The 15,320-nt window shown below is 41.7% G+C and overlaps 1 protein-coding gene across 2 annotated transcripts in view; it reads left to right on the top strand.

Moving 5' to 3' along the window:
- The first annotated feature begins 12,658 nt into the window (after positions 1-12,658).
- Positions 12,659-15,320, top strand: part of CCDC92B (coiled-coil domain containing 92B) — a 61,964-nt gene continuing 59,302 nt past the window's right edge. Inside the window, exon 1 of one of the 2 annotated variants that reach the window (XM_075594375.1) lies at positions 12,659-13,065. Coding sequence is in view for 1 of the 2 variants with exons in the window: in XM_075594374.1 (XP_075450489.1) it covers positions 14,048-14,086 (39 nt within the window). In the remaining variant the exon portion in view is untranslated. Of the gene's footprint in view, positions 13,066-14,004; positions 14,087-15,320 lie in introns of those variants that run through there. The other variant, XM_075594374.1, reaches the window with a different exon arrangement.

Genomic DNA, 15,320 nt, shown 5'->3' with positions numbered 1-15,320 from the left:
GAGAAAATAGAAAAAAGTAGAGCACTGCCAAAAAAGGAAAATCAAAAGGGCTGGGGCAAAAAATAACAACTATTTATTGGGCAATTATTTATTGGGCATATTAGCCAAAAGGACAAACACACGGATTAAAAAACTCTGACGCGTTTCCCGCTTTTTCTTTTTCTTCTTTTTCTCCCCCTTTTTTCTAATATCAAGAACATAACCGTGGAACCGGAACATCCTTGCTATGTATATTCTGGCACTGAATGGGCTTGTTTACAAAGCTGTTCCATGGGATTATAATTTAACTTTGTGATTTCTAACATTACATTGCTTGTATTGTGTGAATGGCAGAGAAGTGGGTTAACCTTCCAAAGCCATTACTTAAATATGTTTATGTTCTGATTGCAGGATATGTGTACAGTGGGACACACAACAGCAGTTTCTTATAAAACCAAAGTGCATCATTTATTGAGAAAGATTGCTCATTGACAGTCAGTTTTTACCAATAATAATCTTGTGCCAAATGACATCTTTTCTAGTAATAAAGTGGTGTATTGTAAAAAATAAAATTACAACACTCTTTTCTGCTCTGTTACATTGTTCCAGATATATTTTCATTTCGTAACTGCAACCCTCTGCATTTTTCTTTATTAGATTCCATTAGACTACTAACATTTTTCTATCACCTGTCTACATACTGCACTTACACAAATTCCTGCTCCAATTTAGTGTAGCCCCCCTAGGGACTACTAGTAAGTGTAAGTGTTTAATGGCCCTAACGCGTTAACTGTGTAATCTCACGCAGAGTAACGCCCCTCTCCCCTCGATATATAAAGTGACTTGGCAGAAAAGCTGCCATATCCACTATATGCTTTGTGGCCAGTAAAATCACTATCGGGGTATACAGTTAGGTCCGGAAATAATTGGATACTGACACAATTTTCATAATTTTGGTTTCCTGTATAATATAAATGTCGCCCTGATTTTTCCTAAAGTCCCGAAACTTACAGTTAGGTCCGGAAATAATTGGGCACGACACAATTTTCAGAATTTTGGCTTTGTACGCCACCGCAATGGATTTGAAATGAAACAACCGAGATGCAATAGAAGTGCAGACTTTCAGCTTTAATTCAAGGGTTTGAACAAAAATATTGTATGAAACATTTAGGAATTGCAACCATTTTCATACACAGTCCCCTTATTTCAGGGGCTCAAATGTAATTGGACAAATTAACACAATCATAAATAAAATGTTCATTTTTAATACTTTGTCGAGAATCCTTTGCAGGCAATGACTGCTTGAAGTCTGGAACGCATGGACATCACCAAACGCTGGGTTTCCTCCTTTGTGATGCTTTGCCAGGCCTTTACTGCAACTGTCTTCAGTTGTTGTTTGTTCATGGGTCTTTCTGCCTTAAGTTTTGTCTTCAGCAAGTGAAATGCATGCTCGATCGGGTTGAGATCAGGTGATTGACTCGGCCATTGCAGAATATTCACCTTCTTTGCCTTAAAAAACTCCTGGGTTGCTTTTGCAGTATGTTTTGGGTCATTGTCCAATCAACTTCGCTGAATTTGGCTGAATCTGAGCAGACAATATATCCCTATACACTTCAGAATTCATCCGGCTGCTTCTGTCTTCTGTCACATCATCAATAAACACTAGTGACCCAGTGCCATTGTAAGCCATGCATGCCCATGCCATTACACTGCCTCCACCGTGTTTTATAGATGATGTGGTATGCTTCGGATCATGAGCCGTTCCAAGCCTTCTCCATACTTTTTTCTTCCCATCATTCTCATTCAGGTTGATCTTAGTTCCATCTGTCCAAAGAATGCTGTTCCAGAACTGGCCTGGCTTTTTTAGATATTGTTTGGCAAAGTCTAATCTGGCCTTTCTATTCTTGAGGCTTATGAATGGTTTGCACCTTGTGGTGAACCCTCTGTATTTGCTCTCGTAAAGTCTTCCCTTTATGGTAGACTTGGATAATGATATGCATACCTCCTGGAGAGCGTTCTTCACTTGGCTGGATGTTGTGAAGGGATTTTTCTTTACCATGGAAAGGATCCTACGATCATCCACCACTGTTGTCTTCCGTGGACGTCCAGGCCTTTTTGTGTTGCAGAGCTCACCAGTTCGTTCTTTTTTTCTCAGAATGTACCAAACTGTTGATTTGACCACTCCTAATGTTCCTGATATCTCTCTGATGGATCTTCTATTTTTTTGCAGCCTAAGGATGCCTTGTTTCACTTGCATTGAGAGCTCCTTTGACCGCATGTTGTGGGTTCACAGCTTCCAAATGCGAATGCTACACCTGGAATCAACTCGAGACCTTTTACCTGCTTAATTGATGATGAAATAACAAAGGAATAACCCACACCTGTCCATGAAACAGCATTTTGAGCCAATTACTTTCGGTCCCTTGAAAAAGAGGGTGCTACATATTAAAGAGATGTACTGCTGCGGCCGAATTTATTCGAGCATTTGCCCGTTCTCGGCCGCAGCAGTTACCTGGCGCGCGCCGGAGGGTGCCGGGCGCGTGCCGAAGCAGCGGAGGAGCGCCCTCCGATCGGGGCTTTCTTCCTCCCGCTGCCGGGTCCGCCGGGTCCCCCGGAACCCCCTGCCGCCGTCCCCCACATCGCGGGACACCAGGGCTCCCTCGGGGAGCCCTGGACGCACGTGCAGGGGGCGCAGGCACCCGTGACCGCGCATCGGTGACGCGCGGCACGCCGAGGGGATGCCACTAGCAAGCCGGGAAATCTCCCGGCTTGCAGAACTGGCCGCACTTTAATAAAGTGTGCCGCCAGTGTAATTCCTAAACCCTTCCTCCAATTTGGATGTGAATACCCTCAAATTAAAGATGATAGACTGCACTTTAAGCCCATATTCATTATTTAACTGTAACTTAAATTTGTTTTGGTACACAGCCGAAATAACAAAACTTGTATCAGTGTCCTATTATTTCCGGACCTAACTGTATATAGCAAGTCTGAAGGTTCTAGAACTAGGTTCCAGAGAGTTACAGTTGGCGGAGCATCATTGTTAATGTAAATATGTTTCCGTGTTTTTATGTATAGATATGTGTATTAGGATTGATCTGTCCCTGTTTATTGTTTTATAGTTAGGGAATCTGCACTACCCAGATAGCGTCCCTAGCAATGGTCGTGATTAATCCAATTAATCAGATATGAGGAAGCCTATGCCCAAAAGGGGTTCCCCATATAGGAACATTAGAGCATAGTTAGATTGGCCTAATAGGAAGGTCTATAGCTAATTCAGACACAGTCTTCCCAGTGTATAGCCCCATGATATTGATTAGAGGGAATAAAATATCGTCCAATGCACGCAAGGGGCTCGCTAGTAATGGAACATGTTAGACGCTATACAGAAGCGGGACGATTTAAGAAACACAAAGATAAACCAGGGAGCCAAGAGAAGAAGCAAATAGTACAAACACTGTAAATATATCAGAACTGTGAATATGTGTGACAAAGTCACACTTTTCAGCTTTTTGCAGAGCTTTTGATGTTTGAGCGGCTCAGTGAGTAAATACACTGCATGGCACTGAGTTTGAAGCAGGGGAACCTGGTTCAATTCCTTGTGACCTTGGGTAAGTCACTTTATCTCCCTGTGCCCCAAGCACCAAAAACATAGGTTGTAGGCTCCATGGGGCAGGGATCTGTGCCTGCAAAATGTCTCTACAAAGCGCTACGTAAAACTAGCAGCGCTACACAAGAACAAACAAGTATTCATTATTTATTAAGTGTGAAGAGCATTATCAACGGCTGTTAATAAAGCTCATGATTGTATCATAAAAGTTCTGGCGCATGTAACCAGGATTTATCCCTGTTTAAACTGCCTCTAAACAGTCTGAGGAATCCAGCAGGGAGCTAGTTAATTACAGCCAGGCAATTAACCAGACTCCACCTGGCAAATCAGAGCTCTAGAAAAGCCTCCTGTGAGAAACTGCTACAGAGACTTCTTAGCACACAACAGTGCTGACACAGGAGAAAGAGGACTCCTTAACACCCAACTGTGCTGACATGAGGAGAGATTCTTGAGCACACACCAAGACACTCGGACATCTCTGACCTGAGGGGCCACCTGCTTTAAGTACTGATGAGACTTTGGGGTGGTAGGCTGGTAAGGGGCTTTTCCTCCCAGTCTTGCAGATAGGGGAGTGAGTTAGTCCTTACACAGGGATAGGTATTTGTTGCTATGTTTATTTTGTTTTTGAATGCTGTACAGTGTTTAAAGGAACAGGCTCAATAAAGCCATGTTTTAATTTCACCCAAATCGGTCTCCATTAATGTACCTCTGCACACATCTCTTACAGTGCCCATCATTATTCTATCAGCATAGCTACACCCAGACTGCGCCAACCCAGCACTCTGACAAGGTATGACAGACTGAGCAAAGCCATCTACATAGTTCACTGATGTAAACTCCTTAAGAGCCGGGCAAGGAGGGTTACATTAATATATAGACCATGTGTTGCTGTCATGCGCTCAGGGTGTATGCTGACAAAGAGTCTGATCTCAAGTGTAGTTCCATCAAGGAGGGAGTAATGTATTAATTATACATTTATATATAGAGGCTGATTATATATTTGTGCTGACTCACCCGATCTGGTTGATTTTATCCGAAATTCCCCATTGACTTCAAATAGCCCAATCGCCTGCTTTGGCACATACAGTTTAGAATAAGCTGCATAGTATATAGGCTTTTTATCTGTGTACTACTGTAGTAGTGGCTTAGACAATATTGTATTGTATCAAGCCATAAAAAATACAATGAAAATCATTAAAGATTTCTTTTTTAATCAGCAGAGTGTTGCAGCCCCCTTCAGCAATTAACTCCAAAAATTTGATATTGTCCTATAAGACAATGTTACACGTGTGCTTTTGTGACTCGGTTGAGCCATGTGCTGCCCAAAGATTGTATTTTAGCTTAAAATCCCTGTATATTTGTGAGGATCCGCCATTCTGGTGGTTCAGATCCCTTAACCCCCACTTGTCCGTCAGGATCTAAAGGCACTCGAGAGGGCATCTCAGCGGCAATTCTCATGCGCGGCGCGCAGACAGTGCGCGGGCTCCGTACTTCTCCGCGGGTCCCATTCCCAGGGTGTGTTCCCGTCCCAATCCCGATGACGCGCGATGTATGGGCGGTTCATGCTCTCCACGACTTCCTGTGGTCTCCGCCTCCTGACTCCACCTCTGCTGAGGTACGCGGCACAGCGGTCACGCACGGGACTCCCATCTCTCCTCGGGTCCCTCCTCCGGTCTCCGCCCCCGCACTTGACGCGGGTGCCGTGGCGCGATCGGGTCGTCCGTCGGATATGCGGGTTACGCGCGGCGCGCGCAGTCACTAATGGCTCCTCCTCCACTCAATCGGCAGCACAATAGAGCGCACCTGCGCGATCCAGCAGCCTATCAGTGAAGGTGCCATCACTTCGTGGATGCCTCCCATTGGTGGGAGGTCCTTTATATACCCTGTTTGAACTTCTTTTAATTGCCGAGCATAACCTTGGTTTGTGACGCTACAATCCTGAACCCTGCCTTGCCTGCCTCTTACCTTTGCTGCCTGACTCTGCCTTGGACCTTGGACTTTGTGATTCTCTCCTGCACTGACACTGGCTTTGGAATACGACGATCCTGCTCTCTCCTGCGCTGACTCTGGCTTTGGAATACGACGATCCTGCTCTCTCCTGCGCTGACTCTGGCTTTGGCTTTACGACGACTCTACTCTCTCCAATCCTGACCACGGCTACGTACCACAATGATCCGCTACTCTCCACTTCTAGACCCGGCAAGTACCACATTTGCGCTGTCTTCTATAACCCCGACCCAGCTTACAAGCCCATCCTACACTCTATACGCGCCCTCGCGGTTGTGGTTGGCGTTCTATACCAATCCCTACCTCAGCCCTGCGGTCGCGCCTCGTTTGTGGTGAGCTACGCGTTACAATATTCTCTGTTTTTTTCCAATATATGGTTTTTTTCTGTACAGAATAAATGGTTAAAGTCTTGCATAAAGAAATGTTACATAAGCTCAGTGCTTGTTTATAATGCATGAGACTTGCTTTAATTGGACAGGAAGAAAACGTGTGCAGGCGTGAACTAAATTACTAGTTTCAGGACCCTGGACAGATCATTACAGCATATTTAATCAACAGTAAAGCTGTAGAAGTTGCATTTTACAATATATCAAAATATTTATATATATAAATATTTATATACTGTATCAAAATATTTAAGAATTGCCCTGCTTACAGTGTTGTTGTTGTTGTATAGTCACTGTCTTTAAGTTATAGAATTATACATTAGAAACCTAAAGGTTCAATAAATTAGAGAGTACCAATACTGTCATGCGCTCAGGCTAATAAACAGTTGCAGGAGCTGACAACATGACGTGTCAGTGTGCTGACAGTAAGGAACAATAGTCGGAGGGCCCAGGGGGACCACGATAGCGGTTGAGGTTCAGGGGAACGTTGCTTACCCCTGTCTGCTGATCCGTCCTGGATCCCGGCTCTCCTTAACTGTTGCTCCCGTTGCGTGCGTCCGAAGGGAAGTATGCAGGTAGATGAAGATGAATCGCGCCACGGCAGTAAGTAAGTCAGAGTTCACTGTAGTTCCGGTAATGAAAAAGCTTTATTGATACATGGCACACACTAAACAGCAGGCTAACATCACCTCCTCCTCTATGCGTTTCACGCTGTAAAGCGTGAACTTGGAATTCAATAAATTAACCTGAAGACTCATTAACGTAAAGACTAATTTATACACATTTACTTGATGTCCAGCATTATTAAACATATTTGCTGTAGGTGACTGAAACGCCAAACTTTGATGCATTCTACAATACTGCTTTAGATGAAGTTATAAAATGATGATCAACAAAGTTTCACTACACCAGTTTAGCAGAAAACAGTTTGGTGAAAAGGTTAGGGTGCTCCAACCCAGAGTGATTCCATCCAATTCAATAAACAATAATCATTAACCCTTGAGATACCAGTGGGAGTGGGTAGGAAAATCTAGACTTGTAAGTGACAAAATGACAGCAGTCAATACTTAACTATAAGAGTCTAATACCAGTGAAACCCACTCACGTCATCTCCAGGGGTGATTTGCAGGCGTGCCAGCCATGAAGGATACGGAATCCAGGTACAGCCAGAAGAAAAAACGAATGGCGCGCAGCCAGGGAGCCAGGTGTGGAGTAAAACGCTTTCTTTTATTGGTGCATGATGCACCAATAAAAGAAAGCGTTTTACTCCACACCTGGCTCCCTGGCTGTGCGCCATTCGTTTTTTCTTCTAGCAGAAAACAGTAGCGAGCAGAGAGTTTTAATTAGAAGTTGGCCTTGTTTCTCTTGTTACTCTTGACAATTTATAAAGTGCATTTGCATGTCTAGTCACAATGCATATCCTTATACAGGCAAGCAGAATAGATTAGTTACATGTTTTAAAATGTTCCTTTTCTTCCCCTACAATATTTGAATTGATTGATAAGAGGTCAAAATAAAATACTACCATGAGCCCCCCTAAGAGTTAGGTTTCCATATAATATTATCGACCTTCAAAGTGAAAATTTAATTTGTAGACTGAAAATGGGTCATATGCAAAACCGAGAGAAAAAAATCCACAAATAGCAAAAGCTGTGCAAAGTGCTGACAATAATTTTTTACCTTTATTAAGTGCAAATTACAACGGGTATTTCTGTCACGTCCACATGCTATTACAATATATACAGTTCAAGGCCACGCTTAAAAGGCTTCTTATCTATATGCAAATAAAACATAATAGTGTGTATTATCCATTTTTGGAATGCAGCAAAAAAAAGTGACGGCATATATAATGTTTGATAATATAACTCCTCAATTTAGAATCGGACTAGTAATAAAAGCATTATTTAAAAAAAAAAATATATATATATATATATATATATATATATATATATATATATATATATATATATATATATATATATACATATACATACATATACAATGGTCGAAAAATCACCCAAAAATCTACTCGCCGAACAAAAAAATCTACTCGCCACCTAGCCCCGCCCCAGAATTTTTTTTGGAATAAATTCGTATTAAGAACTAAGAACAACTTTCTTTTTTGACATAAGTTTATTTATTGTATTACAATGAGGGAGACGGGGTGACAGTGTAACAGGGTGAGGGTGACAGTGTGACAGGATGAGGGTAACTGTGGGAGGGTGACAGTGTGACGGTGTGAGGGTGAAAGGGTGACAGGGTGAGGGGGACAGGGTTAGGGGGACAAGGTGAGGTGGTGGATGACAGAGACAGGGTGAGGGGATGGGTGACTGAGTGGGTGGGTTGGGTGACTGGGTGGGTTGGGTGACTGGGTGGGTACAAAACATTTTAAAAAGACCCCCGCCACCCTAATACATTTTAAAAAGACCCCCGCCGCCCGAGTACATTTTAAAAAGACCCCCACCGCCCCAGTACATTTTAAAAAGAATTAAGCAGGTAAAAGGTCTGGAGTTGATTCCAGGTGTGGCATTCGCATTTGGAAGCTGTTGCTGTGAACCCACAACATGCGGTCAAATGAGCTCTCAATGCAAGTGAAAAAAGGCATCCTTAGGCTGCAAAAAAAAAGAAAATCCATCAGAGAGATAGCAGGAACATTAGGAGTTGCCAAATCAACAGTTTGGTACATTCTGAGAAAAAAATGAGCTCTGCAACACAAAAAGGCCTGGACGTCCACGAAAGACAACAGTAGAGGATGAACGTAGGATCCTTTCCATGGTAAAGAAAATCCCCTTCACAACATCCAGCCAAGTGAAGAACACTCTCCAGGATGTAGACATATCATTATCCAAGTCTACCATAAAGAGAAGACTTCACGAGAGCAAATACAGAGGGTTCACCACAAGGTGCAAACCATTCATAAGCCTCAAGAATAGAAAGGCCAGATTAGACTTTGCCAAACAATATCTAAAAAAGCCAGCCCAGTTCTGGAACAGCATTCTTTGGAAAGATGAAACTAAGATCAACCTGTACCAGAATGATGGGAAGAAAAAAGTATGGAGAAGGTGTAAAACACCTGTAAAACACGGTGGAGGCAGTGTGATGGCATGGGCATGCATGGATTATAATAGCACTGGGTCACTAGTGTTTATTGATGATGTGACAGAAGACAGAAGCAGCCAGGTGAATTCTGAAGTGTATAGGGATATATTGTCTGCTCAGTTTCAGCCAAATTCAGCTAAGTTGATTGGACGGCGCTTCACTTTACAGATGGACTATGACCCAAAACATACTGCGAAAGCAACCCAGGAGTTTTTTAAGGCAAAGAAGTGGAATATTCTACAATGGCTGAGTCAATCACCTGATCTCAACCCGATCGAGCATGCATTTCACTTGCTGAAGACAAAACTTAAGGCAAAAAGACCCACGAACAAACAACAACTGAAGACAGCTGCAGTAAAGGCCTGGCAAAGCATCACAAAGGAGGAAACCCAGCGTTTGGTGATGTCCATGTGTTCCAGACTTCAAGCAGTCATTGCCTGCAAAGGATTCTCGACAAAGTATTAAAAATGAACATTTTATTTATGATTGTGTTAATTTGTCCAATTACATTTGAGCCCCTGAAATAAGGGGACTGTGTATGAAAATGGTTGCAATTCCTAAATGTTTCATACAATATTTTTGTTCAAACCCTTGAATTAAAGCTGAAAGTCTGCACTTCTATTGCATCTCGGTTGTTTCATTTCAAATCCATTGTGGTGGCGTACAAAGCCAAAATTCTGAAAATTGTGTCGTGCCCAATTATTTCCGGACCTAATTGTAAGTTTCGGGACTTTAGGAAAAATCAGGGCGACATTTATATTATACAGGAAAGTCACCTAAATAGAGAGGATACAACACGACTCAGAGACAAGATGTTCCCTCAGATATATCACTCACCAGCACAGAACAAAATGGGAGTTATGATACTTTTTAGAACAACGGTATCTTTCTCATTAGAAAAGATAAAAAGGGACAAGTCAGTAAGGATGATTATCATCTCAGGTAAACTAGGTACAGTGGATATTACTATTGCAAATCTATATGCTCCCAACGAGGATCAAGAGTCCTTTACAGATAAGTCCCTTCACACTATTATGCAACACAAGATAAGGCAGTTAATAATCGGGGGAGATTTAAACATTATATTAATACACAACAGTAAAAGAAGCCAAAACCCGACTCTAATTCTGGGACTGGATGCAGAGAAGGCCTTTGACAGAGTAGCGTGGCCCTTTATGTTCCAGGTAATGACCAAAATGGGTATACACAAAAGTTTTATTAAAGGAGTCCAGGCTATATAAAGACCCAACAGCTACAGTTTGGTCCTCAGGCTATATTTCAGCTCCATTCCAAATTACAAACGGCACAAGACAGGGATGACAACTGTCACCGTTGCTGTTTGCATTGTGCATAGAAGCTTTAGCATCCAAAATAAGAGGGAACCGTGATATACAGGGAGTAACGATAGGGAATACAAGGTGTCCCTATTTGCAGACGATGTTCTACTCTCACTCACAAGTCCAAAAATATCACTACAAAAACTATTTGACACAAACTTCAAGATAAATCATACTAAGTCTGAGGCTCTAAGTTTAAATATTTCGGCAGAGGATAAACAATCTATGAAAAAACAATTCCCTATTAGATGAAAACCAGACGATTAAATATCTGGGAGTCTATATAACGGGGACATATGATAAACTTTATGTGGCAAATTACCCGGTACTTATTAAAGAGTTGAAAAAAGATCTAAAGATTTGGGATAAACACCAAATATCATGGACAGGCAGAATAGCTAAGGTAAAAATGAACACATTACCTCGAATGCTGTATCTATTTCAGGTGCTCCCTGTAACAGTCCCACAAAAAGATATTAAAGAGCTTGCCGCGGTTACTTACATAGATATATGCAAGTCCCCGCTCACTCAGTGCGCGCATTAGTGCGCGGGCACACACGCTCACCTGCGCTAGGTGCTTATGTAAACAAAAAACGGAATTTCTAGCGCGCTCAACTACCTGTAATGCCCCCCCGCGTGCGCGTAAATGCCAGGAAACCCAGCGCTCATGGATCATGTTTGGAACGCTCACCAAGCATGAGCACAGTCAGTGCCAGCGGGGACTCAGCCTAAGGCACTATGCTACCTCAATACAGCCCACACAAGATGTTTTTAGACCTTTGACAATTTTCGAGAATCTATATACAGCAGGAGAATACCATAAGGGCACAATAGCACAACTGTATCAAATACTGATCACACAAAAAGTGGAGCAACCAAGTAAAAATATTTCAGACTAGGAAAACGATATTGGGCAACCACTGGAGAGGGAAGAGTGGCTGGAGAAATATGAGAGATCAGCAAGAGCGTCTAGGTGCTCGGCAGTCAGGGAAATCAATCTTAAGTTATTACATAGATGGTATTATACCCCAGCTAGACCCCACTCGCTTTTTCTGCCACCTCCCCTCTCTGCAAGCGGAACTGCGGCCAGATAGGCTCGTTTAAACATATTTGGTGGACCTGCCATAAGATAGTACTATTCTGGAGAAAAATGAAAAAGCTAATCAAGAGAATTACGGGATTGGATTGCCCCTGGAATATGGAGACAGTACTAATTTTAAAACCAATGGAGGATTTAGAGAGGAATATAGATAAACTGATGATACATATTCTTTCCTCAGCCCAAGCAGTAATAGCCAGAAACTGGAAACAGGTTGACCCACCGACAATGACTGAAGTAAAAAACAAACTAAACTATATGATGGTAATGGAAAAACTGGAAAAACGTACCAGTTTAATTTAGGACAGATCGAAGGTTATCTGAAGATATGGGCGCCATGGATGATATATTGGGAAGCAAATGTTTAACGAATCTCTATTTATTTTTTCTCCTACACAAAATTATGTGACTGCAATGTGAATTATGTCAAAAAGCAAATGTATGTGTAACAAACTATAAATGGATGTACTGAAAATAAAGAAAAGATGGAAATGTACCCCCCCCCCCCCCCCCATCAAATAGTTGTACTACTTTAATTGCAGAACAGCACAGTGCTCTTTGGACATTTTAACATGTGAATGCGTGAATCTGATCAGTGCATTGCTGGTCCTTCTGACAGCGAAGAAATTCAATATTTGTTATACTGTGCATACAATATATGATGTATGATATAATATGATCAAATAGAAATTGTCATTTTTTTAAATAGACCCCTTGTTCTTCAAAAAGGATGTAAAAAGAGTTGACTATTAAGTCTACTCATGTTATTGCCAGAGGACCTTACAACACTTTGGGGCATATGTATCAAGTGGTGTCATTTCAGAGCAACAAACTGCACCAAATGTATCAAAGAAAAAAAATCCCATTCAAATCAATAGGTTTTTATTTTTCTGGTGCAATGTTTTAGCCGCAGAAATGCACCACTTTTACCTTGATACATAACCGCCATTGCTTTGCTGTCCCATCTGACAGCAAATGAGTTAAAACTTGAAAGTTAAAGTGGTTATGGTTTTTTTCCTGCAGAGATAGGGCATGGTTTGCTGGCTTAGCATCCAGTGCACTAGCAAATCCCCTGGGAGGTGCCAATGATGATTTCATCATGCTGATGAAGCTGTGCTCCCCTTCCCCCCCTCTCCTTCTAGCTGCGGTATCTCTATTTCTGGTTACTGCTAGGAGAAGCCCCCAGTCTGATCTCACCAGTTCCTGTCACGTTGCTCTGTTTACGCCTCATCCTCTGCCCAACCTCCTGGCCTGATGCCTTGTTACATAGAGGGAGGCCTGCAGCAATACCACTTTTTTAAGGAGGCTACCCAGCCACTTAGCTCTTTGATACTAAGAACTGAGAGGGGTCTGCTGGTGTTTCGGGGGATGCATGGGATCTGTGCTGGTGTGGATTGCTTTCAGTGGATTTACCAACACACCACACACAGACGCACACACACACACACCATCAAGCCCCTCTGTGCCCATATGTCCTTCCAAAGCTGAGGCAGCCCTAATGAGGTGATTCTGCAGTGCAAACCTCCTAGCAATTCTCCTTCTCTGCAGGTAAGATGGCTGTGCTTTCTGCATGTAAACAATTCATTCCAGGCTGCATGGATCACAGGGAAAGTGCTGGGGAAACGTGTTCTGTCTATTGATAGCGCCTATCAGGCTAATTAGAAGAGAGGGATAGAGAGCTATGGAGCAATGAGATGCATCAGTATGGTCCAGGATAGGATGCTCTGGAAGAGATTGATTTCCACTTATATTTTCTTCCTCGTTGATACTTTGCACTCCCTGGAAATATATGTTTTAGAGTGGCTTTATTATTTCTATTTAGTATACAGAAGCACTTCTCAGAAGTTCAGTACTGCAGATCTGATGCTGTATTGTACATTAGGAAGTGTACAAATAACAGCCTGTTAAATTAGGAGGCAGATCCCTTAATATAACGCTGTCAAAAGGGTTATATTATATTTATGTAAAAAAGCAGTGGGTTTTTTTTATATACGCTTTTTTAATTGAGGGTATAGGCTTATAAATAAAAAATATGTGGTACTCAACACCCATCACTATTTCTCTCACTAAAGCTCCATCACTATTTCTTTCTCTATGCACTTAGCATTAATGATTTTTACCTATGTTTATTCTGCAGTGGGGTCATCAAAAGGGGTAGTTATCAATATATTGCCCCCCCCCCCTTCCCACTGGTCCCCTTTTAATATTTTTTGTGATTTCACAGGACCCCCGCCCACTTATCCTGTGTATATAAAATACTGTTGTTGTTGTTGTAGGGCTAATACAGTTTAAATAAACTAACCGCTCTCTAAATGTGATTTATAGCATGTGATCTATAGCATGTGATCGCCTCTTTGCAATGCTAAAATAAGCAAAGGGGACAACAAAAATGATGGTGCATTGAACAGTTACAATTGCGCCATTACCACATTTTTCTTAGGGAACCCCTGCTAATCTCCCACAGAACCCGGGGGGTACCAAGTAACACAGATTACCAACAACGAAGCTCGGGAATTAACCATACAGAGTGATGCACTATTCTCGAAAAGCTTTCAATGGCGACCCCTGTGTAAGTGTCTCTTGGATACATCTTTGGCCCTTTTCTATACATGAGTTACTTAATTTGTTTCTGAAATCCTGGCAATATACTAGATTGCTTTTAGAGCAGGTAGATGTTAAAGAAACAAACCCTTTGCTGTAAGGGAGCGTAGTGCATGTATTACGTACTGTTCCTATCTCAGAAAATGTTTCATCTCATTACAAACCGACCGTTCTGTTCTTCAGTTGCTGCTGGTTCGTCAAACACTGTGACGCAGTTTGCGATGTGGTTTAAAATTGTTGCCTTGGGGGGGAGGAGGGAGGAAGACTAAAAATAGTTAACAACAGAATGAAGTCTGTCAGTGTTCACAAAAATAATGGACATTTTCAAAACAGATACATATTTTTTTAATTTAAAAAAAAAATCAGTTGCCGCATTATTTGATGGTCGCATCCGTAAGCACAGAATTTTTGGGCATATTAAGGTATGAAGCTGTTACATTAATAACCCCTTTTCCTGGTTGAATGAGCAGCAATGTATTAATGGCCTCTTCAGCAGGAAGGAAATGTAATGTGAGTTGCAGTAGCATCTTTAAGTGACGATCTTAAAGAAGCAATTTGTACTGCATACAGATATGGCATTTTAAATTGACTGAGACAGTATCCAAATCTATAATGCTATGCCACGTTTTTAATTCTACCCAATGGTGGTCTTTATTCATTCTAATTGATTGATATTCTGTCATTATAATACCTGCAAACCTGCACTTGGATGAGCATCAGACAATAATTCTGATGAAGCATCTCAGCTGGAAACGAAACATCGACTATGTCAGAGCAGCCAACGTTCAAGGGCCCCAAATCATTTGAGGTTTATTATTTAAAAAAAATGGTATTGCAATGAAAAATTATGTATTAAATGTGTGGGACTCTACTGATGCCTCAGAGACCAATGATAAAAATCAGTGGGACTGACCCCAAATCAGTGAGAGTTGACAAGTCATAATGGTAGAATGAAACATTCTTACATCTGTAAATTTGGTACAATTTTAACATTTGCCATCTTCCAATATGGCAATATTTGCCAAAAATCAGCAAGCACCAATATCATACTTGGCTGTGCAAATTTGCCCATGATGTCCACAAATTATTGTGAATTCTTTGCCATGGGCCCTTATCACATTCAGGAAATGTCATGTTATTAATGCTCCTCTTCTAGATGACGATCGTATTCTGGTGAATGTGATTGGTATAGAAGTGGAGCC

The sequence above is a fragment of the Ascaphus truei genome, chromosome 3 (assembly GCF_040206685.1).
Source record: "Ascaphus truei isolate aAscTru1 chromosome 3, aAscTru1.hap1, whole genome shotgun sequence".
NCBI classification, from domain to species: domain Eukaryota; kingdom Metazoa; phylum Chordata; class Amphibia; order Anura; family Ascaphidae; genus Ascaphus; species Ascaphus truei.
This window is presented reverse-complemented; position numbering and strand designations above follow the sequence as displayed.